This window comes from Serinus canaria, chromosome 13 (genome assembly GCF_022539315.1).
Source record: "Serinus canaria isolate serCan28SL12 chromosome 13, serCan2020, whole genome shotgun sequence".
Taxonomy (NCBI): domain Eukaryota; kingdom Metazoa; phylum Chordata; class Aves; order Passeriformes; family Fringillidae; genus Serinus; species Serinus canaria.
This window is the reverse complement of record NC_066327.1, coordinates 3307674-3331587: the sequence shown is the minus strand read 5'-3', so window position 1 is coordinate 3331587 and position 23914 is coordinate 3307674. Positions and strand designations below refer to the sequence as shown.

At 57.6% G+C, this 23914-nt stretch overlaps 1 protein-coding gene across 2 annotated transcripts; it reads left to right on the top strand.

Annotated features, from left to right (window-relative positions):
- The first annotated feature begins 9843 nt into the window (after window positions 1-9843).
- Window positions 9844-16478, top strand: CXXC5 (CXXC finger protein 5). Of its 2 annotated transcripts, none has more exons than XM_018915303.3 (2): window positions 9844-10691; window positions 15435-16478. In XM_018915303.3, the coding sequence occupies exons 1-2, from the start codon at window positions 9906-9908 to the stop codon at window positions 15474-15476; spliced, it is 828 nt and encodes a 275-aa protein (XP_018770848.1). In that variant the 5' UTR covers window positions 9844-9905; the 3' UTR covers window positions 15477-16478. The 2 variants fall into 2 exon arrangements, with proteins under 2 accessions (XP_018770848.1, XP_009089570.1); XM_009091322.4 differs by having other exon boundaries at window positions 9846-10691; window positions 15432-16478.
- Window positions 16479-23914: the final 7436 nt, after the last annotated feature.

Here is a 23914-nt window from a genome sequence, read left to right as displayed (position 1 = left end):
ATGCCACTGGGGATGGCTGGGGGTGCTGACCTGCCTGCCTGGGAGCATTGCAGGCAGGATGCAGTGGGCAGGGTGGGTTCCCCTGGACATCCCTGTCGCGGGGCTGCCTGGGCTTCACTGTGCTCCTCTGGACCTTTCATTCCCTCCAGCCCTGCCTCTGCCACCTGCTTCTTTTCCTTTCAAACCCATGGATTTTCTTTGTAGCATCCTAGGTGAGAGCTTCTGATTACGACCTGGCGCCCTTCTTCTGGCCCCTCTGGCCATAACCCAGCCCTGCTGCTCATTTTATTTTGGGTGATTTTGAACTGGGAAGAGAATCATAATTCCAGTGGAAATGCCCGACGCCAGGCTCTGCTTCACCGGTGGAATCGAGGGCTTTGTTGCTGGCTCTTTTGCAGGCAGTATTTCTTTTTTTGGGGGCTGGATATATTTCTGGCAAGTAAAATGACGGATGCTCTGTTTCGTTTCCAGTGGCAGCGTTTCAGATTCCTTGCTCCAGGGCAGGAGCCGAGCGAACTCCGATTCCAGAGCAGCTCTGGTACCTTGGCAGCTTAAAGGCCACGGGGTTTGCTTGAATGACAAGTGGTGCTGAGCATGGGGAAAGCTCAGGAGAGGCAGTTTTGTGTTCATGCCTTCCCTCTCTTGTAGGAGCGAGATCCCACGGAGCAGGGAGGCATCTTTATCCTGTCTTCCTTCTCTGCAGGCAAGCTGGGAGGTGGTGGAAAGATGTGGAGAAGGATGGCAAGCCCTGCCTTGAGGGGATACTCCCTGCATCGCTGCTGGGGAGATGGGGAGAAGCAAAGTCTTGAGGCATTTCTGTGTCTTCTCCCTGGAAACATCCTCTTGGATGCTCTTACCCCAGCTCTGCCTCCCCTTGTACCTGTCTCAGCAGGATAGAATCATAGAATCATGGAATGGTTTAGGTTGGAAGGGATCTTAAAGCTCATCTCATTCCAAACCTCTGCCATGGGCAGGGAGACCTTCCACGATCCTGGGTTTCTCCAAACCCCATCCAACCTGGCCTTGGACATTTCCAGGATGGGGCAGCCACTGCTGCTCTGGATGACCTGTTCCAGTGTCTCTCTGGTGCCTCTGTAGTGATCCAGGTGCAGATCTCAGGGGCTGCCTGAGCTGCACCCTGCAATGTTGGTGAACTCCAAGCTACCAGGGACAGGACCTGCAAGCAGGGCTGGGATGTTGTTGGGATGCTTCAGTGCTGAGGGTGAAGCGTGAGGGATGGGAGTTCACCCCCCCACCTAAGCCCAGGGGGTTAGGACAGGCTGGGGATCTGTCTTCCTGAAGCTACCCAGCTTTTTTTAGCTTGTCTGCATGGACCTGAGACTCATGTGGATCTGTGGGCAGGGTTTGCTCATCCCTCAGAGAACTCCCCTCCACTTGTTTTGGTGACAGAGAGAACCCTGACTGCTGCCTGCCTTCCAAAACTTCTCCAGCCTCTCTGGCCCACTGGGCTTACTGGAAGCAACTCCCCATGGCAGCACTGGGGATGGGATGGTGCCAGCCCTGTCACTGTGGTGAGTTTTGGCTGTGCTCAGCAAGGCTGTGGGGCTGGGGAAAGACCGACTAGGACTCCCTGAGGGCTGTGGGGTGCCTCATTGCCCCCTCCCAAAGCTGAGCTGATCTTCCCCCCACCAAGCCCTGGCCAAGCAGCCTTCCTCCCCTTTCTCTTCTTCCTCCTATTTTCCTCCTGCCAGTGAGGCCAAGCAAAACGCGATGCTGACCAAAAATAACAACCGCCGGCAGATCCAGACAATGGATAAACCCCCGGTGAGGGCCAGGGCGACCCGAATGCTCCCAGAGGAAGATGGGATTATTGCCGTCCTCTCAGACATCTGTCTATGGCTGCTGTCTGCGGACCCGCTGTCCGATGGGGCCGTCGCCTTCCTGCTGGGAAAAGTGCCTCTTCCAAAGCGGCTGCCCTCAGGAGCAGGGATGGTGGGCTTTTGGGATCTCATCACTGAGCACCATAAGGTTCCCACCACCCATTAATGGCCAAACTCAAATGCACTGAGCTGGCAGTGGTGACAGTGACACAGGTGCTGACGTAGGTGCACCCGCCCGTCCCAGTGCCAGCTCTCCTGGGATCTGGAGCAGCCTCTCTGCCACCATGGAGTTACCTGGTGGGATGTGGAGGGATGAGGTTTTGAGAGAGCTGGGAGCACAAGGGGACCTCTCCAGGCTGGAGCTTTTCTTGAAGATGGCACTGATGGATTTGGGTGCTGCTTGAGGTGGCACTAACAGAGTTAGGCAAAATTTGGGGTGACACTTGGAGGTGGCATGAATAGATTTGGGCACCATTGGAGGTGGTACATATAGAACATTATTTGAACACCATTGAAGGTGGCACTGCTGGTTTTGGGGCTCTTTGCCATCCAGTATTCCCATGTGACCATGCCTACAACTTTTCCCCTGGTTTTTAATTACCTTCCCTTCACTCTGCCTGTGCCGAGGGTCTCTCTGTGACCTGGTTGTCGGTCAGACCCCAAGTAATTGATGCTGTAATCACCCCATCTGTTAACAGAGCGATTCACACATCTCAGCTTGGCCTAGGCAGGCATGGGTGGGTCTCCCTGGGGCAGAGCCACCTTCAGCCCCCCAGCTCTTTGTGGGTCCTGCTGGGATGCCCGTTGTTGTTGGCATCTGCCACTAGGCAGTGCCTGCCCCTGCCCACCTGTCCCCCATGCCCTGGGGTCATTCTGCCTGAACCTCCCAGCCCTCACCTTGGGGACCTCACTCAGTGGACAGAATATGGGGAACTAGTTGGGCCAAAAAGTCCCTCCAGGAAGATCTGCAGGGGATTAGCAGAGGACAGGGGGTGTTCTGCTGGGCTGGGATTGCTGGCGCATCTCCGGGGCGATGCCAAGCCGGGGGGAGTGGGCGAGCGGCAGAGCCGTGCCACGGCGCGTGAATGTCAGATGCTGCTTGGCTGCGAGCTGGGCTCGTGCGAGAGCAGATCTGTTCAATCCCATTTGGAGAGGGGGGAGAGGCGGGGGGGGGCTCTTCCCCAGGCTCAATCTGGTAGGTTTTAGTTACAGTCGTTTTAGGATTTGGGCAGCGAATTGGTGCAGCTTTGGCACAGGGGGGGATGGATGAGCACCAAGTCTGCCAAGCCTCCCTCATCCCCCGGAATTGGGGAGGGGGGGACCACGCAGGTGGGTGCAGCCCCCGGGCTGAGCAGCGTGGCCATCACCCTGCTCTCTGGGCAGCAGCTGGGCGAGTGGAGGAGGGGAGGAGGTGCCTGACGTTGTCCGCAGGGCACCCGCAGCCCTGCAATGCTCGGGTGGACGCTTCAAATCGCGTTATCTCCATAACCGCCCGGCTCTGGCCGCTCCGAGTGGCAGCGGAGATAAGTGGATTTCTAGGGAGCGCCTGGTCGTCTGACATTTAAGACTCCTTAATCCGTAACCACCACCCTGCAGAGGCAGGACACAGCCACATTTCCCAGCTGGGGCAGCCCCGGGAGCAGGCCGGTCCCTGCGGTGGTGGCTCCAGCTGTGCCAGGGCCACGGGGTGAGGTTCAAGGATGTGCACGGAGGTAGTGGTGTCCCTGGGCACTTCCTTGTCCTCTCCATGATGATAAGCTCCTTGGCAGTCCAGGGCACATTGGTGATAGGTTCTGGGGTGAATCAGGCATCTGGGTGTGGCTGTGCCAGCAGACTGGGATCCTGCAGCAGCAATGGGGCTACATGGAAAAACCCAGCACAGGGGGGAAAAAATATGCCCTTGCCGGATCCCTGGGGGAGGGAGCCCACCTGGGGAGGTGGCATCACCCCCTGCCTGCTCAGCAGGATGGGGCACGGCCTCACCATGCTGTCCCTGAGGATGCATCTGGCAGGACACATCCTGGCCCACCCTGTGTATATTTCCAGAGTTGCTCGTGGGTCACATCACCAGGGCCGAGTGGTTGCCTGCGAGAAGGAGACAGGTGAAAGCCACTCTTTGCACCATGATGATTCACCATCTGCTTCCAGGGCAAACTCCAGATGCTGGATTTAATCTTCCATAGCTTTTTTAATTCAGGAGTTGGCTTCTTAACATCCCTCAGTGCCACCTCAGCAGCAGAGGCAAGCAGAGTGGCTGCCACGACTGGCCCTTCGAAGGATGTTCTGGAGCACAAGAGATGAGCTATGTCCGTGTGAGTTGCCCATCTGGCAATCTGTCATACCTCGACCTGTCATACCTCTGGCTCTTTAACCCACCCAGGGTGAGCCTGAGCATTCACAGCACTGCCCAAACCTCCCCCAGGCCTGGGTGTCCTCTCTTGATGTCTGGAGAAAAGGTGGTGGGTGATGGTAACTACCATGGTAAGTCCAGGAGCGGATCTTCTGGCTGGACCAGTTTTTGGGAGGATGAATGCAGAGAGCAGAGCTTGGGGGCTCTTGGGTTGACAGAGATGATGGCTTGCAAATAACAGGCTTCTCTTTGCCTCAGGCACCTGGTTATCAGGCACCATGGATGAGTGTCCTGTAGGGGTAATCAGCCTTGGGAGATCATGGATTGAATTCTCTCTTGGTTCCCCTGTTGCTGGACATCTGGCTGGTGAGGCTGTGATAAGACATCTCCGCCTGTTTCAGGTGACCTCTGTCACGTGGTGGAGGGAACAGCAGGTTTGACTGTGCTGCAGAAACGGGCACCTGGTTGCTGAATCAGCTGGTGTGGTGCTGGGGTCAAAGCTGCTGTGAACCTTGTTCTGGTGGGGCTTGTTCTCCTGAGCCTTTGACCTGGGTTGCTGCTGGACCTTCTGGCTTGTGGCAGTGCTACAGGGCCGTGGTGCTGTTCCACCCACCAGGTGTCTCATCCCAGGATGTGTTTTAGACACCAGGATGCCTCCAAGGTGTCTTGTCTCCCCATGCATCGCTTCCACCACCTATGGTGCTGTGCTCCTGGCCATCTCAAGGTCCTGTCCACTGTTGGCCAGGGCAGCTGAGGGGCACAGGGACCACCTCCAGCCCCTCTTTGGAGCTGCAAGGGGAAGGTGCCTCCGGTTGCAGCCTCCCTTGACCAACATCTTTCCTGGGATGCCATCAAGAGGGGCACACGCTGGTGGTGGATACCTTACTTTGGTCGGTTCATGGCACGGCTGAGTCCGTCCATCCATCTGTCTGTCCATCCATCAGCAGGGGGTGATGGTGGTGGGGAGGAGGTGGGGGCCATGCCGGGCGGGCGGCCACGCGGTGAGGGGGAGGAAGTGGGGACAAAAACGCGGCAGAGGGGACAATTGCAGCCTTTCTCCAGGCTGAAAAGACGCCGGGGTCCCTTCCGTCCTCGTCCTCCGTCTGCTGCGGGCGGACAAAGCCACCGCCCCCAGTGCCCACCCAGCGCCCAGGGATTAGAAAAAAGGCGAATTTTGATTTTCTCCTTTTGTTTCCGGAGCCCGGGAGCAGCTCGGCTCCAGCTTTGCTGCTTTCTTCTCCCTTTACGCCGTGTCTGTGCACGGCTGACCAACTGGCGGCTTTTCTGAGAAGAGGGTGATTTATTTAAAATTAAAGGAAAGCAGAAGTTCTTTCTTGAAGACGAGACTTTTTAGGTCGGCGGGAGCCGATGGCTTTCCAGCCATGCAGCGAAAACACAGGGGAGCCAGCTGGAATTTGCAGCTTGTCATTTTTTAGGAAAAGTGAAGCTCCTCTCCTGCTCCCCTCTGACAGTGAATGGTGCCTGCAACTGGGGGGACTCTCAGCCGGTCTCCCTGGCTGGCAGGGGTTTTTCCGGACCACCAGAGATGATCCTTTTGCAACCTTTATTTATTTTGGCATTGTCAGGACTATTGCAGAGCAGTCCCCTGTGTGCTGGGGTGCAGGGAACCCTGGGGCAGAGTGAAGGAGGTGAGGGGTGGTGTGGGGCTGAGAAATGGGGGAAGACCTGGGTAGAGGAGTATCCCATTTTTTCTCCACCAGGGTCATGGGAGAGCCCTGCCTTGCCCTATCTGGACATTCCAGGCTGGTGGGAGGCAAGTCTTCGGGATGACCATGGAAATCAGAGAATTACAAGATGGTTTGAGTTTGAAGTGTCCTTAAAGATCATCTCATTTCACCCCCTGCTGTGGGCAGGGACATGTTCCACCAGACCAGGTTACTCCAAACCCTGGACTAACTGGGTAACCCTCCAATCTGGCCTGTAACATTTCCAGGGATGGGGCAGCCACAGCTTCTCAGGACAACATGTTCCACACGTGCCGTCCCTCACACTGGGACCCCCTGGCCTTTGGACCCTGGACACGGCAGGGGGTTGGTTGCAGGGGAGGAACAGTGCCCTGCAAAGGCTTGGGAAGTCCTGGTGGTGGGTTGGGGCCTCCCGACCTTGGTGGTGTCCCCTTGAACCCTGGCGTCCCTCCAGGCTGTTAAGCTGCCCCGTGCAAAGACCCGGCCGAGGGAGCCCATCACGTGCCCCTTAATGCCACGGCCGGGACTAAGCACCTTCTGACAGGGACCCAGATGACGCTGCCCGGCGCCTTCCCCAAGGGATGGGGGCCGGAAAAGGGGCAGAAACGGGACGGGGGGGGCCTCACCGTCTTTACTCGGGTCAATCATAAAGAAGGGATTAAGATCATTAATTCCTCCCCCCGCTGCAATTAACGCCGGGGCCGGGCAGCGGCTGGCGAGGAGCAGCGATATCTGCTGTGCTGGGTGGTCCCGCGGTGTCAGGGTGGGGGATCCCCCCTTTTATGTGAGCTAGCCACGTACCCCCAGCACGCCGGTGTGGGGTGCCTGGCGAGGACAGCGTAGGGACAGACCAGTCCCAGCTGGCATGGCCGCGGTGTCCGGCGCCTGCTGGCGCGGTGGCCCCGGGGCTGGAGGGCAGCGCCGGGTGGTTGCAGATGGTGGGAGCTGGCGGAGGCAAAGCGGCGGCCGGGACAATGGCGGGATTGTGCGGTGGCGCCGCTGGCACGGCTCGGCACGGCTCGGCGCCGCACCCCGTGCCAACAGCGGGCACTGCCTTGCGCCGCTGGAGCTGAGTGCGGCCACGGCGCCGTGCCCGGTGTCTCCATGGGTGCGGGAAGCCGCACTGGGTGGGCGGGGGTGGCCCAGTCCCGCAGCCGCAGGTGCCCGGGGGCTGTGCCAGGCTGTGCAACCATCGCCCCGGTGGGAGGGGGCGGCCAGCGCGGGCTCAGACCTGCTGGTACCCGATCCGTGTGGCATGGTGGGACCAGCCAGGGAGGCTGGACGGTGTGTCTGGCTGCAGAGGAAGATGGGAACTGGTGGAAATGGTCACCACGCCGTGGCTTCAGCTGGTGTCCTCTCCACTCCGGCACCGGGAACCCGCTGTGGGGCTGCGGGGAGACCCATGCGGGCAGGACCCAGACCTTTGCCAGATCGTCTCCAGCAGTCGAGGCTGGGGAACCGCCTGTAGTTCCCCGGCAGCCCCGCGGCCCGGTGGTTCCGATGCCCCAGGGCGAGCGGGCAGGGTGGCAATGCCGGGCCGGTCTGGCCGGGCGCTTGGCTCCCTGCACGGCGCGGGGCGGGCGGAAGAGGCGCAGGGCCGCAGGAAAGGCGGCCGCGGGCAGGCGTGAGATAACACCACCGGGCGCTTTATCTCACATCCTCCCGTCCGGTGCTTTTCCTGCCGCGCTCCCCTCTCCGGCCCCAGCGCCCGTTGCTGTCGGCACTAAGGTGTGACCCGTCCCAAGGTCTCCAGGGACAGGTCCCCCACCTCCCTGGTAGAGAGGACGGGTGGTTCAGCTGCATGGCAGCAGCTCGCCCATCTTCCCAGCACCCAGTCACCCCTCACGGCTGCCCAGCATCCCCCCGCCTGGCGTGGAGCGGGATGCTGGGGAAGGGCAGCCCGTCCTGCCGCAGCAGCCCTCCCTGCCCACGTGGCCTGGCTAGCTCCCGGCTGGAGCCCAAGCCCTGAATCGATCCGCGCTGCATCTTAAATCCCGCAGCAGCTGAAGCAAGCGGTTTTCAGCGCCAGGGCGGGGGGGGTTTCTCCGTGGGCGAGCCGGCTCTGGCACCGGAGTGAGACACCGGGGCTGCTTCCGCAGCTGGTACCACGGTAGTTGGCACAAGGACCTTGCCCCCATCAGCGTTTTAAGGGCCATGCCCGAGCTCTGTTCGTGGGAAGGGGTCCTCCTGGGCTATTGTGGGGTTCTTGGGGTTGCACTGGAGAAGGGGATCCAAAGGGTGATGGATGAGCAGGAGCAGGGTGTGAGGGTGCAGTATGCCCCTCATTCTGCTGCATGACCCCTACACAGGAGTAAGGGTCTCAGCAGAGCTCTCCACACGTGGCCACATCCTCGTCTGGGCCCTGGAGAGGAAGGTGCTGGGATAGCCAGGATGGAGGGGTGGGGTGGGCAAGGGGCCTCCTCCCAGTGCCACCCTCCCCCAACTGCCGCCGGGGTGGGGACGTGGGTTCCTGCTCCATTAAGCCCTGCAGCTTTTCTCCTCTAAAGCCTGATTACTTGGCGGTGCCTGTGTGCGTGCATGCTTGGGAGGGAGGAGGAGGAGGAATTTCACAACAACAAGTGTTTGCAGCCATACTGGACCCAGCTGCCCCGGAGTCGCCCCAGGGACAGCAGCATAGCATCCGCTCCAGGAAGGCTCTTGCTGTCACTGCTGAGCCCATGGCTCTGCTGGAGCAGCTGGGCATGTGTACTGGGCATGCTGGGACATGGCAGGAGGTCAGCACTGGGGTTTGGAGGTGGATGCTGTGGCTCCCTATGGGGTTGAAGGTGGGCACTGCATCTCCTGATGAGGCTTGGAAATGGATGCTGCAGCTCCCTGTTTGGTTTGGAGATGGACATTGCAGCCCTTAGTGGGGTTTGGAGGTGGATACCATGCTGTCCACGGGATTTGGAAGTGGACATTGCAGCTCTTATGGGAATTTGGAGTTGAACACCATGGATGCCCATGGGATTTGGAAGTGGATGCTGGAAGTGACTCAGAATTGGATGGTGCAGCTCCCTATGGGATTTGGGGTGAACACTGCAGCTGTTGGTGGGGTTTGGAGGAGGATGCTGTGGATCCCTGAGGCACTTGAAGGTGGACATTGCCGTTCTCCATGTGGCTTCCTTCCCCTGCGCAGTGCTGGCTCAGGGACAATGGTCCAGGAGGAGAAAGAGGAGGAGGAGGAAAAAGGGTGCAGCCTAGCCTGAGCTGGGTGAGCAGCATCCCTGGGACTGTGGGAGCTGGGCTGTTGCCTCCATGGCACTTGGCCTGGGGGACAAGGGTGGCTACAGGGTGGGAACAAGGTACCCCTTGCATGAGCTCCAGCTCCTGGCCCGGAACCATTGCGCTGGTGCCTGCAGTCCCATCCGGTGTGGGGCTGCACGCTGCTGGAGCGGAGCGGGAGATGAGCCCCGTGACTTCCCTGGGGCTGCTGTCCCTGGGGGAGGAGAGCCGGGCACAGAGAGCCTTTAAGTATCAGAGTGCCATTGCTACCAGGCCAGGACTTCCCCTGTGACCCCCCACTTGTGTCTGGATGGCGACCCTTTTAGAGAGCAGCGGAACGGATCTCCACCGAGGTCCGTTCCCTGGAGTTCCTTTGTTTGCGGCGCTGAGATTTTCATGGCAGGGAGAGGAAGAGCAGCTTTGAAAAGCCTCTTGGCTCTTGCCAGCGCTAACTCTCTTTTCTTTTCTCCTTCCAGAGCCGCGTGGTGTGTCCCAGAGCCACAGAGTATGTCTGTGCACTGAGAGCACCCTGAGTCCTCTGCAGCCAGCGCGGGAGGAGACGCCCCGTTGATGCGTGGCCCCGTCTGAGCGTCCCGGGTGGCTGGCGGGCCAGTGCTACCAAAAGGGCTTTGGGGGTCTTTCACTTTGGCATTAGGGTGGGTTTTTGGGTTTTTTTGTTGGGTTTTTTTTTGGTTTTTCGACCTTTTTTTTTTTTTTTTTTTTTTTTTTTTTTTTTTTTTTTTTTAATTTTGGGGTTGGTTTGGTTGTTGTGCTCCGGGCACCATGTCAAATTTGGGCTCCCATCAAGACACTGGGAACAAGCCAGAGACGGAAAAAAATAACCAAGATGACTCTCAACCCCCTGTCAACTCCGAGAGGAGGAACAAAAGTGGAATAATAAGTGAACCTTTGAACAAAAGTCTTAAGAAGTCCCGTCCACTCTCCCACTATTCCACCTTTGGTAGCAGCAGCTCGGTAAGCGAACATTCAGAGAAAGGCAACCCCTTAGCTAATGGCAACGATGCGACTGTGGATAAAAGTCATTCTACCTCAAAGCACAAAAACATCTCTAGTATGCTGAGCAAATTAGACCGGATGTCGGAGCTCTCCTCAGAAGGACAGACCGCCCTCCAACAGTTTGCTCAGTCGACAGAAATGCTCAAAAGAGTGGTACAGGAGCATCTTCCTCTAACAAGCGAGCACGGGACTGGTATCTCTGACATGGAGGCAGTCTCAGCTGCAGAGACAATGAACGGCCCCTCTGATTTTCCTTACCTGGGGGCTTTTCCCATCAACCCAGGCCTTTTCATTATGACCCCTGCCGGCGTGTTTCTGGCAGAGAGCGCGCTCCATATGGCTGGCTTGGCAGAGTATCCCATGCAGAATGAGTTGGCATCTGCCATCAATTCGGGGAAAAAGAAACGGAAAAGATGCGGCATGTGCCCGCCCTGCCGAAGACGGATAAACTGCGAGCAGTGCAGCAGTTGTAGGAATCGCAAAACTGGCCACCAGATTTGCAAATTCCGAAAATGTGAAGAACTCAAAAAGAAGCCTTCTGCAGCACTGGAGGTAACCGGCCCCTCTCAGGCACCCTAACCCCTCCTTGGGCTGCGCTCCTGGGTTTGGATCTTGCCCTAGATAATAAAACACCTGGTACTTCTTACTTTTTTTATTTTTCCCTTTTCCGTTAACAGCTCTCACCCTGAGATGTGTGCTCTGCCCAGTGCCCCCAGTCCCCACCCTCTGGGGTTGATTGATGTGGGGAGGAGTGCTGGGGTCTCTCCCTGGGCACACTGGACTTTGCTCTCCCCTTTGCAAGCACAGGCAGCAGCAGGACTCTGCTGGGGTTTTGGTGACAGCATCCCTTGCCCTCAGCGGGTGGCAGCTCCCTGAGCTGGGGAGCAACATCTAACCCCCGACGAGGGAGATGACTTTTTGGGGCAGACCTTGGGGTAATTGGTGATGATGAAACCTGTGGCCACAGTTCAGCTGAAGCCCAACCCCTCAGCTCACTCTGCTCTGAGCAGGAGCACAACAATCCCTGCAAAATGCTGCAGTGTGCACTGGGCACCATCCCCAGTGGAGTGGCTGTGCCGAGTCTCCCTGGGCCAAGATGAGTCCATAAGGCAGCAGCTGGATTTCCTGTGGCAGCAGTACTGCAGTCCCCACTGGCAGTGCTCCTGTTTCAGCACCCAGCTGAGCCAGGCACATCCCTGGTCCTGCTGGGGATGCCCAAGTGCCCTGGTGTGGGCCAGCTGCTCAGGTTGTCACTGCCCACCATGGCCTGCTTGTGGATGTCCTTGGCTTTGGAGGAGAGCCACTGGGTTGAAGTGCCACCTTGCCAAATCCACTGGGGAGGTGTGACATGAAGGGACTACAGAGAAAGTGTGGTGACATGGGTTGTGTGGGGCTGAAACTTATTAGGGGCTGTGGGCAGCTGCTGGTGGCGTGGCATGGCTGGGGGCTGGGTGCCAGCAGGGCAGGGGTGCCCCATGCACACGTTGCTCTGGCAGAGCCTCCCTCTTCCTGCACACCCAGGTGTTGTGCTGAAGCCAGGTTTGATTTTTCTGTGAGCTGATCCCACTCAGCCATGCTGGTGTGCTTCCTCCTTCAGGTGAGCACATCCCCATGGAGAGACAGGCTAAAAAGTCACCCGGACATCAGCTGGATCGTGCATCCTGGCACAAGGGCTTTGCCCATCCTCTCGTGGTCCCGATGCAACTAAAGCCCACCGCTCCCTTAGCCACGTTCTACGTTTTTCAATTAGCATCAGCTCTGAATGAATACTGAAGGGGAAAAAAAAATCTATTTGGGCGGTGGGGATGAGGAGAGGGGGACTGTGTCTTTCAAAAACCGCTGTATTGCTAAATTATATTCTTGTTCTAATTTGCTGAGTCAGTGATCTGGAAAAAGGGAGAAAGGGAAAAAAAAAGTTCATTTCTTCCAAAGAGTCCTAAAGCGGGTCAATAGACTCAGAGCTCACAGCAGCCGGAGGAGTCACTCCCTTCTCCCAGCACCGGGTCTGGGGGTGATAAATGGCACCAGGAACCCATGGAACAGTCACCCCTGTGATGGGTTTCTCCATCTCATGACTGAGGGGGAAACTGACACCACTGAAATAGGGTTCTGCATCTGGTAGAGCTGGGCCCCACCAGAGATGAGCCCCATCCCCCCTGGGCACGACCAGGTGTGTTGAGGCTCTAGAGTGATGCCACTGTGCAGGTGGGATGGATGCCTGGGCAGGCGTGGGTCAGTCCAGGGCATCACCATCCCCTTTTCATGACAGACCATCCCCTTCCTCAGAACATCCACTTTCACTGTGTGTTGACCTTGGTAAGATTCTGTCAGGGACAGGGACACCATGACCCCGGCTGATGTGCCAGGTCACCTGGGTCAAAGCTGGGTTTTAAATCTAACCTGTCAACCAGCTTTGCTCATACATTGGGCCAGCTGTAGGGCAACCACCAGCACCTATGCTGTGCTGGAGATCTGCCTGGAGGGGGCCAGGATGCAGAGTTCCATGGACTGCTGGTGGGGTGCCACCACACCGCTGTACTGGACACTGGGACAGAAGGGGCCGTTCAGTGGCCCTTCATATGGGGCTGAATCATTCACAAGGCTTTGTGAAGCATTGTCCCTGTCTGTGGGGGGCAGTGCCATTGCCCCCCCAGAGGAAGGACTCTGTCCTGCCACCCCTGTGCATCCAGAAGAATGTCCTCGGAGAGCCCAGACAGTGGCTGCAGCTACGATTAAACATTGATCTAAAATCAAGCAGTAAAAAAAAATAGAATTAAACCTTTATGGTAGCGTAAAAACATGGGCTAAATCCCTCAGTGGCTGTTAAGCTTTATCTGCACATCTACAGAGCCTGAAGAACCGGTCACTGCTGGTGTCCCACTGTGCTGGGGCTGCCTGGGGCTCTGAGACCAGCCAGGCTGGGTTCTGGGAGCAGGCAGCAGCACGTCCCTGCCCTGACCAGGCTCCCCTGGGCTCTGCCAGCCCCAGCAACCCTGGCTGATGCTGCGGGGGCTGCTGGCCAGCCCTGCACAGGTCACCCTGGCCTTGTCTACAGCAGAGCTGTAGGTCACATGAAGGCCACGAATAGTTGGGATTTGACTCATCAGAGCTGTTCTCCACCCAGAGAAGCGCTGCTGAAGAGCTCTGGTGCTCCTGATAGAGCAGTGAGGGTCACTGTCATCCTCATGTCAGCCTCACTGAGAGACTCTGGCCATGGAGAACAAGGGGTGAGCATGTTAAACTGAAAGGGGATAGATTTAGGTTGGAGATAAGGTAGAAATGTTTATGATGAGGGTTTGAGGCCCTGGCACAGGGTGCCCAGAGAAGCTGTGGCTGCCCCATCCCTGGAAGTGTCCAGGGCCAGGTTGGATGGGGCCTGGAGCAACCTGGTCTGGTGGAAGGTGTCCCTGCCCATAGCAGGCGGTGGAATGAGATGATCTTTAAGGTCTCCTCTAAACCATTCTGTGAGTCTGTGATTGTGGGGATGAGGGGGATCTCTCCTGGGCATCCACATTAGAGCTGGTTGTCCATCTTCATTTAACAATAAAGGAGCAGAGGTATTTATCAGACATCTCCTTCCAGACCCATGAGGAGCCCCCCCTCTCTCCCCTCTTTCCTCTTCTCTGGGATGATGGATCTGGGTAGGTGGCCCTCGCTGGAGAGTCCACCCTGCTCTGCCCTGCCTGTTCTGCATTCAGTGCCTAGGGTGGGATCCAGCATGGTCAGGGTGGAGCGCCACAGCCCTGTGCATTGCTGGGCACAGGCACCTGTGCCTTCCCAGGTGTCTGATTATGTGTTATAGGCACCTTGGGGAAGGGGTGATGCCTGTGACAGCCCCAGCTCAATTTGTTCCACAACACGGGCTTGGAGCAGGAGCAGGTGGGATTTGTCATCAGCCTGGTGGGCACCAGCTCCTGCCCATTCTGGCCCCTGTGCCCCTGCCCTTGCCCAAGCCCCGTGTTTGGGTTGTGCCTGTGGAAGGGGACACCCTCCTGCACGGATGGGGTGATGCTGCTCAGGTGTTTCATTGAGGTTTGGTTGGTGTCTTGATCCAGGAGAAGGACCCAGTGAGATGTGGCTGACTCCTGCATGGAATGAAGGACCAAAATGGGCCTGGTTTGACTCTTAGGATGCTACATGAGGTGTCCCATGTAGCACATCAGCTCTATGCACAGGCTCAGTATTGTGCTCCTGCTTGCCCCATGGCACCCAGTCTGCTGGCCCACGCCTGTCACTGCAGCTTGTGGCTTCTTCCCCATCGGTGTCCTTTGCTTGTTTGGAGATGTGGGACCTGAAGGGTCCTCTCAGGTGATTGTGGTGATCCTGTGGTGATTGTATGTCTGGCTGGCATAGCTCAGCCTTGTTTGGGGCTGTTGGCACTGAGAGACATTGTGGTCCTTGCATACTCCACCCACATTTTCATGAACATTGCACAGGCTTTCCATCTCATCCAGATGGAAAATGTCCCTGGTTCTCCTTCCAGAGGACCACAGTGCTACTGGGGCATGGCCCCACACCATCTTTCCTGGAGGTGGCTTCTAAGAGATCTTGTCTGTTGTTGGGCCCTTTGTTGACCCTATGTGGGGTTGAGCCTGGTGGGACTCATCCCTCTTCCCTGTGAGGGGCTGAGGCACCTGGTGGTGCCTGGGGCTGCTCTCTTGGGGTCAAGGATGTTCCTTGAGGCTGAGCATATCCCATGTCCTCAGCAGCTCCTGCTCTGGTGGTCCCCAGACCCATTCAGCTCCTACTCCCTACCTCAGTTTCCATCCAAATGTGCTCCTAAACCCATCTGGTGCCTGGGCTTCTGTCCTCTGGGTGTCTGTCTGTCTGTCCATGGCAGGGACTGTGGGGGCTGACAGTGAGGGGACTGTGCTGGGCTGTGCCAGGCCATGCTGACTGCCCACGACCCGGCCACTGTGCTCACTGCTGGCCAGAGGGGAAGCCAGGGGCTGTGCCATTGTGCCAGCTGCAGCACGGGGACATGGGGACATGGGCATGGGGGAACAGTGGCTGAGCTACTGTGCTGGTGCGTGACCAGGGAGGGGTCTGGCAGCAGGGGGACCCCAGTCTCCCTCCTGCTGGCATAGTGGGTTGGAAATCTTGGGATGTGGAGCAGCATCCAAGGGTGCTGAGCCTGGGCTGGATCCGTCCCAAGGCTGGGGACTGGGGTGCCAGGGTGGGGGTGAGGGGTGGCTGCTCAGCCCTGGTGCTGTGCAGGGACCTGTGCTGGACCCGACCTAATGCCTTGTCCCTTCTTCTTCTGTCCCCCTCCCTGTCTCTCTTCCTTTCCAGAAGGTGATGCTTCCTACAGGAGCCGCGTTCAGATGGTTCCAGTAGGAACGGGAATCCCAAAGCTCTGTCATCCAAGTGCAATGTCACTGCTTGCTTGTGTTGTCTCAGGCAAGGGATTTTTGGCTGAAATGAATGGATGCACCTGTGTCTCTTTAGAACCAAAAATATTTTCTCGCAAATCTCATTCCTGTTTTTATAATTCTTTTTCTTTTTTTTTTTTTTTTTTTTGCGTTCGTTTTAACATCTTTGAGTCCTAGTCAGACATTTAACTGCTTTTCAAATAAAAAACAAAAAAATAATTAAAAGAAAAAAACAATGGATCTGTAAAGTACCAAGACTTAATAGACAGAGTATGGACAATCAGTTTCTTTCTGTGTTTTGGTGTTGATGTTGTTTATGTGTGAAAGATGCAGTACTTGTGTAGGGAATGTAAATTTACAGTAACCTTTTAAAATCTAGTTACTAATAAGCACTACTGTAATTTAGCACAGTTGTTTAATTGCACCCTCATTTATATTTTTTATTTGATTCTTTCCCATCATACAATAGAGTGGATAGTTTCTAGAATGCCTCAACTTCATGTTTATAAATGAGAATATGTTTAAAGCGATGTAGTATCCCTTCTCCTCGCCATTCACCTCTGGAAGTTTAACCCACAAGAGGGTCGGTATAAAAGGTGGAAGAAAACAATTGCTACACAACTGGTGGAATTCAAAAAAAGGAAAAAAAAGAGTAAAAAAAAGGCAAAAAAAAAGTCGTTGTTAGTTTATTAATATAGAACAAGAAACGCTGCGTACAGAAAATCCTCCTAATTGCAACGGTTTACTCCTAGAAGTAATTTTTTGTAAACTTACAGAAGTTAAAATCAAAATAAAACAAATATTGCAGGACCTGTGCTGAAGCAGTTACGCAAAGTGATATTTCTCTTCTGTTCACCCCCCAGTCTCTCCAGCTCTCTCTCCATCATTAAATTGAAATGCTGTTTGTAATGTTTTAGCGATCCAGGCTGTTTTTGTGAATAAAATGAATGCATGTTTTGTGTCATGATTTCCAGCTTGGTTATTTCTCTCCCACCCCTCTGTCCAGCCCTTCAGGCCCCCCAGCAGGGGTGGTGGCCCACATGCTGTGGTCCTGCTGGCTGTGGGGACCTCACCAGTGATGATGCTGGAGCGTGGTGGGACAGTGTGATGAGCTGAGCTGGAGTCGCCCTGGCTGCTAAATCCGCTTGGTTAATCCTGGCAGTGCCTGGGCTAAGCCAGCCTTGGCTCCTCCCGGGGATATTTCCTTGACCTGCCTGGAGTTTTACCCAGCAGTGCCATTTGTTTTGGTGGAATAATATTAAAGAGCCACAAAGAACCGCTGTGAGGCTCATGTTGTTATGACAAGTCTGAAATGAGCTCCCAAACGTGAGTGGGCTCTGGGATGGCTTTCCAGCCTGGCCTCATGTTGGTACTGGATCAGCAGAAGCTGTCTGGGGTGGAGGGGATGTTGGATGGGCTAGTCATGGGCAAGTGCTGCCAGTGCTTGGGTGCTGTGTTGGGAATCATGCCAGGCAGGTGGGCTGGGAACCTCCTACGAGTCCCCTGGAGGTTCTCCAGGGCCCTCCCAGCCTGGCAAGAGGAAGATCCGGCTGGAGCCGGCAGTGCTTGCTCTGCCTTGCCGGGAGGAGGGACCGAGAGCCTTTGTCCCCAGCTCCAGCCAGCGTTTGGGCCAGCATCTGCTGGCCAGATGTGCACCCGCAGGAGGGGGGTGACGGCGGTGCGTGGGCTCTGTCCCTGCCCGGCAGTGACCTGCTGGCATGGAGCAGAAAGTCCTTGGGGAAAGATGCCCCAAATGCCCTCTCCAGCAGCATTTCCCCCACTGCTCCTGCAGCTCGGGGTGGTTTGGAGCCAGGCACCCTGGTCACAGCAGTGCTGAACCCTGGGCTGGGTGTGGGAACGACTGCAGCACGTGGTGACAGTGATGGAGCTGGGCCAGTGTGGTGAGTGACACAGCTCGGGGCCTGCAGGGACAGACAGACAGATCCTGGTTGTGCCCCAGCAGGGCTCTGGTGCATGGCTCTGCTCCGACTAGGGTGGCACTGGCAAGGGGCTGCTGGGAGCTGGTTCCCAAGACTGCACAGCCGAAAACACTTAGCAGGAATGTGGTGGGGGTGTGCTGGGAAAAAGGAGTCTGGCTGCTTTCTTTATGGCTGTGGCTAAGGGTTGGGGCTGTGTGAAGGCACAGTCCTGGCACCTGGAGGGAGCCAGCCCCTACCCCATGCTGGGAGAGTGTCCCAGGGAGCAGCACACAGAGCCCCCTCCCCAGCCCTGATCGCCTGGGGAACTACAAGGGTGGTGCTGCTTCATCCCACCCACAGCTGGGTTTGGGGACTGCTGGGAATGTCACCCTGCTCTGGCTGTGTCACCCACTACAGGGCTGTGCTTGGGGCTGTTGACATGGAGCAGTGCTTGGGGCAATGCCATCATGGCACAGCAAACCCCACTGTGCCAGGCTGGCAGGGCACTGGCAGGGACCATGGGACCTAGCAGGGGAGATGGGCACTGGCAGGGGAGGAGAGTGATAGCAGGGATATGGAGCTGCCAGGGAGGACACGGACATCAGCAGGGGACAAACAGAGCAGGGGCTTCCCCGTGCAGGTAAACAGCTTAGGGAGAAAAGAATCAGATGTGGGATTCAAACTCTGCCTGTGAATGGGATGGGGAGGTGGGGAGGTGGGGAGGTGGGATGTGGGATCCTTCTAGCAAGTGGGGTGCTGGGTGCCCTCCACCCCACTTGCAGCTTGCCCCCGGGCTGGGCTCCATCCCTGCCTCCCAGGTGAGCCTGTGGGAGGGTGGCCCTGTGCTGGCCTGGAGCCTTGCCAAACGAGCAGGACCTCAGGCATCCCCCGAGGGTGAACCCATCCCCTCCTCCCTGCTCACCCTCTGTCAGGCACAGCCCTCTGCTGGGCTGTCCCCACGGCTGCTGCTGGGGATGTGGCACCCAGGCTGCTGTCCCCAGGTTACCTGCTGGCAGCCAGGTGACACAGGGCACCCGGGATGATGATAACGAGCTCGGCACGGCGCTGAGGGACAGCCCTGGGCGCTACCACAAGGGCTGGCCTCGAGTCTCTCCTAATTAACATCCTCATTAAACAGAGTTAGCAGAAGGGCAACCAAACCTGCCTGTGGCCCTAGGGCGTGCTGTCACAGAGGGCACAGCCGTGTCCCCAACCCCACTTGGCTTTGGTGGCGTGGGAAGGTGCCAGCAAGTGATGCCAAGTGAGGCCAGACCCCGGTGTGGGGCTGATCCAGCAGTGATGTTTTCCATGTGGAGTGGCCTGGCTTGGAGAGGATGGATTCTGGGGTGAGCTGCAGCAGGAGATGGAACCCTCAGTGGTGCCAGAGACATGCCCTGTCACAGGGGCACCCCAGCACTTTGTGGGGTGCCGGGCTGGGCTGCAGGGTGTCCCCATTCCGTGTCCCCCATGCCTGTCGCTGGTGGCTGCCTTGTCCCGCCGTCCCCCGGGCTGCAATTAGCAGCTGACCCCAGGCTGACCTGCCCCCCCCCCGGCGTGGGGATGGGGCAGGATGCAGGAAGCGCCGGACAAAATGTGCTTCAGCTGAGCCGGATGGCGGGCTCGCCGGCGGCCAGGCGTGACCTCCCGGCCGGCAGCCGCTGCCACTGTGGGGACACCAGGGACTCGGGACACTGGGGGGACAGTGCTGGGCACGGGAGGCAGCAGGACCTTGGTGGTGGGGTGGGAACCTCCATGAGCCTCCAAACCTGGTTGCTGGGAGGGGAGCCAGCTCACACCCACCGCTCCAGTGGGAGGTTGGGATGGTGGGATCTGCTCAGCTTTCCTTGGTAGGGGCATATCACAGCTCAGGGGGCTGTGGGGACAAGCCAGCCCTGCTGCCAGGTGTTAGAGCCATCCAGCATGTCCAACATGGCTGGGCCATCACTGGGTGCTTCCCAGCCTGTGCTGGGCTGAGCTGACACCAGCTTGGTTGGGGTTTTGGCAGCCCCATAGCAGCCGAATGGGACCAGTGCAGGTGTCCTAGGGGTCCCCAGGCATGGGCAGCTTGGGGGATGCTCACTGTCACACATCTGGCTTGGCTCAGGCTGGAGCCTGGGGCTGCTGGGACAGCTCAGTTGGGACCATTAATTGAAATAAACCTCCCAAGTTCTGCTCCCCAGCAGCTGGCCAGGTGACCTTCCTGGTGTCACACACATCATGGCAGCTTTCCAGGTCCATTTCCAGCCTTGGCTGAGGTTCTTCCGAAAGGTTGTGGAGTTTTTGAATTCAGGCTGGGGATGCCTCATTTTTTGCACTCTCTTCACAGGGAGTGAGCTCTATTTTGGCTTCTTCCTCACAAACATTGCATGCTGGGTGTGGGACATGGGAGGAGGGTCCCACAAGGTCTGTGGGATGCTGTGTTGTCTCTGCAGCAGAGCAAGACTGAAAAGGGCTTTTCTCAGGTGAGAGGAGCCATGGGACATCCTTTATCCATGATAAAAGCTTGACATCCACATCACTTCACCTCTGGGAATTGCAGGATTCCTGGCCAACTCCCACACACTGAGATCTCCCCACGCCTGAACTGGGGCAGGGAGAGGTTTGCCCAGCAGCATCCTTGGAAAGGACTCCGTAGGTGGAAGCTGACACCCATTCCTGCATCCTGCCAGCCCACCCTGGGATGAGCTGTGTCCCCAGCAAGGCAAAGCTGCAGCTCCAGCTGGCCAAGGGCCCTGGCTGTCCGCCCTGCTGCAGCTCTGCAGGAGGCTGGGGATGTCACTGCAGCCATCACAGGGCGGTTTCTGCACAGAAACTGCCTGACGTCCTCCTGCCCTGGGGACCAGAGCACCCCACCAGGCCTGGCATCCTGCCTGCAGCTCCATGGTGTTGCCTCCATGTCTTGGTTTGGGGTCTCAAGTCCTCCCCCCTGCACCCCACAGAGTGGGTGACTGCTTGGGGGGTGCTGGCTGTGCTTGTGTGAAGGAGGATACCTCTTCCATTGCCAGCTCCTTCAGGCCCAGCAGAGAACCTCAACACCCAGCAGCCCTGGGCTGCGGACAGCAAGAACTTCTGATTGAGCCATGGTGTCAACAATAGGTTAGAAACTGTTGTAAAATAGTTGATAATTGTTAAGCATTTTTAGTTTGCTTATGGTAAAAGGGGTTAAAAGGGTAGTTATAAGAAATTACACCTCAGTAAAGTGTACCACCCCCAAGCAAAATGAGCCAGCCTGGACAGAACGGTGATGGGCCAATCTAGTGCCTAAAACCTTCATGAAAATGAAGGATCCCAACAGAAACCAATCCAAAGGGACAAAAAACAGGATAAAGAGGGGCCTCTAACCCAGTGAATCTGTGCCACTCCACCTGGACCATCAGGGCCATCGCTGCTGAGCAGCCCCAGCGCCGGTGCTGCTCCATCCTCGAGGGAACCCTCCTGCTCGGCCCCCGGGCCCCCACGCTTTAGGCCTTTCTTTTATTATAATAAATGCTGAAATCACTTTTAGTACTGCGAGTCTGGTCTCATTTTAACAATGGTATTCCTCTTTTAAACCACGATCAATGCCTCATCATTGCCGAGGAGCACGTTGGTGCTCCCCATCCCTGCTGCTCTCCCAGGCAGCCCCGCTCGCTGCAAAGCCCACGCCAAGCCACGGCTACTCCCGCTTAAGCGGGACTGGCTGCGGTGCCAAGGCCGGCTTCAACACTGCGTCAAGATGTTTTAAGGGCAGAGCAGTCAGGATTTGTGAGAAATAGGTCGGCCTGTGACAGCAGGAGGAGGCTACTCAGTGCAAGACGCGGTGTTATTGGGCAGGGAGGCAGCGGCTGGCGCTGCGCGAGCCTTCAGCCCTTGGGTGACGATGGGTGGACGACAGCGGCTGAGCAGGGGCTTAGCAGAGGTGACAGATGCCACCAGCCCGAGCTGGGAGTTTGCAGCCTGCAGCCGGCCTCGCTTTTGGCCAGCCCTTGGTGCTGACAGCTCTGGTGAAGCATCGGTCTGGGCAATTGTGTCTCCCAACACCAAAATGCTGGGAGTGGATGTAGTGCTGGTAGAGGTGTTCAGATGGTACCATGGGCACTGGGGACACAGGACCAGGCTGCTCTGTCCTTGTCCCCTCAGCCAGTCCTGCAGCCCCCTCTGCACCTCTGATCCAGGGTTGGAGGATGAGATGCCTATGGGGAAGGAAGGATGCCTTGCCCTCTCCTGCCTTGCCTCTGAGCCCCCTGGGCTGGTTTCTCCTGCAGCTGGCTTCTACTGCAGCTGGCTTCTCCTGCAGGCCCTCTCCCTCCAACAAAGCCTAGGGCAGGCCTGCCAGGGATGGACGAGCTGCTGGTCTGTGTCTTCTTGGCAAACCCATGAGCCAACGAGTGATTAGGGCAGGTTCTACTAAACCCTGGATGGGTGCAGGAGCAGAGCAAGCATGGATGAGACCTCCCAAATCATTACAATGCTCCATCTGGTCCCACCTGCTTTCTGGCTTTGCCTGTTCTCCTACTTCTGGTTGAGGAGGAGAGGTGACCAGGGTGTTTCACAAGGCCACCTCCAGTCACAAGGATTCCCTGCGGACAGGGAAACAGCAGGACAACCTTCCCCTCTCATCCCTGCACTTGCCAGATCACAGCAACCTCCTCCCCTGGCACAGCCCTGGGCAACACTGGGTTTCTCCATCTCCTCACCTGCCCTTCCACTGAGGTGTCACTCTCTTGCCTTGGGTGGCTTGGCAGTGGGCAGGGGGTGATGCCAGCACCCACGTGCCTTCCATCCTGGCAGGCTGGGACTGCAGCAGAGTCAGCTAAGCCCAGTCCTGGGAGCCAAGGGCCTCCATCAGTGCATCCTGCTTGACCTTATAGTCATTAATTCCTGCATTTCAGCTCACATGCTGCCCTGTGCTTTCTGAGGCTCCACCTGCTCTGGGCAGTGATGCCTCCAGCAGTGGTACAGCCATGACCTGCTCTCGTCCAGCAGAGCTCATTTTCCAGCTCTGGGATTGCACCAGGCAGGACACTGATGCCCATGAAGATCCTGCAGGTCCTGCACCTCTCTCTGTCAGAGCTGGACCCTAGCAGTGAGCAGGAATGTTTGGCACAGCTCAGCACCTCCCAGCTGTGCCCTGTCCCCTCTGGGTGACATGTGCTGGTGGCATCACTACCACTGACATCCTTCCACCTTGCCATTGTGGGCACACCTCTTGCCAGGTGACCTGAGCACCAGCCAGCTGGGAGACGTTGCCCCAGCAAGGTTCTGGCTCCCTGAGCAGGAGACACCCTTCTCCTCGCTCCAGATTTATTTTGGTGCTTTTCACTTGAAGCAGGTGGGGTGAAACCAGCCTGGGGCAGATCCCACTTGTGTGCTCCCCACTGCCTGCCTGGGGTGCAGGCCATGGGCTGGCACTGAAGGATGGGGTGCAGGCCCTGGGCTCTCACTGAGGGACAGGGTGCAGGCCCTGGGCTCCTTGCGAGGACTGGGTTGCAGCCCTGGTCTCCGCACTGAGGCTGGGGTGCAGGCCCTGGGCTTGGCTCTGGGGACAATGTTCAGGCCCTGGGCTCTGCAACTGAGGGACAGGGTGCCGGTGCCTGGTGCTGCACTGAACGGAATGGGGTGGCAGGCCTGGGCTGGCACTGAGGGACTGACAGGCCCCTGTCTAGGCCACTGATGGACTGGTGCAGGCCCTGGGCTCTAACTGAGGGATGGGGTGCAGGCCATGGGCTGGCACTGAAGGATGGGGTGCAGGCCCTGGGCTCTCACTGAGGGACAGGGTGCAGGCCCTGGGTTGGCACTGAGGAATGGGGTGCAGGCCCTGGGCTGGCACTGAGGGACAGGGTACAGGCCCTGGGCTGGCACTGAGGGACAGGGTGCAGGCCCTGGGCTCGCACTGAGGGACGTGGTGCAGGCCCTGGACTCTCACTGAGGGATAGGGTGCAGGCCCTGGGCTGGCACTGAGGGATGGGGTGCAGGCCCTGGGTTGGCACTGAGGAATGGGGTGCAGGCCCTGGGCTGGCACTGAGGGACAGGGTGCAGGCCCTGGGCTGGCACTGAGGGATGGGGTGCAGGCCCTGGGTTGGCACTGAGGGATGGGGTGCAGGCCCTGGGCTGGCACTGAGGGACAGGGTACAGGTCCTGGGGTCTCACTGAAGGACGGGGTGCAGGCCCTGGGCTCTCACTGAGGGACAGGGTTCAGGCCCTGGGGTCTCACTGAAGGACGGGGTGCAGGCCCTGGGGTCTCACTAAACCCCAGCTCCTGCCTCTCTGCTGGCCTGGGAGGGCTCCTACCACAGCAGCATGGTTCGCTGCCTTGCCGTGAGTCCTGACATTTCTGCATTGAGACAGCCTCAGGGGGAGGTATAAATTGGCTTTGCTGCAAGTGTGTGTGTGTGAGGGGGGCTCCCTGCCCCTCAGCTCCAGCCCATGGAGTGCCTGAGCTGGCTGGTGGCCCTTTCACCTCTGCTGGGGCAGGGTTTGGCTGTAGTGCCTTCCAGGAGAAGCA

Excerpts from the sequence above, each read along its gene's own strand:
- CXXC5 (XM_009091322.4), top strand. The coding sequence starts at position 9,906 with ATGTCAAATTTGGGCTCCCATCAAGACACTGGGAACAAGCCAGAGACG. Across the intron at positions 10,692-15,431 it reads AGCCTTCTGCAGCACTGGAG|AAGGTGATGCTTCCTACAGG; the intron begins GTAACCGGCCCC and ends CTTCCTTTCCAG.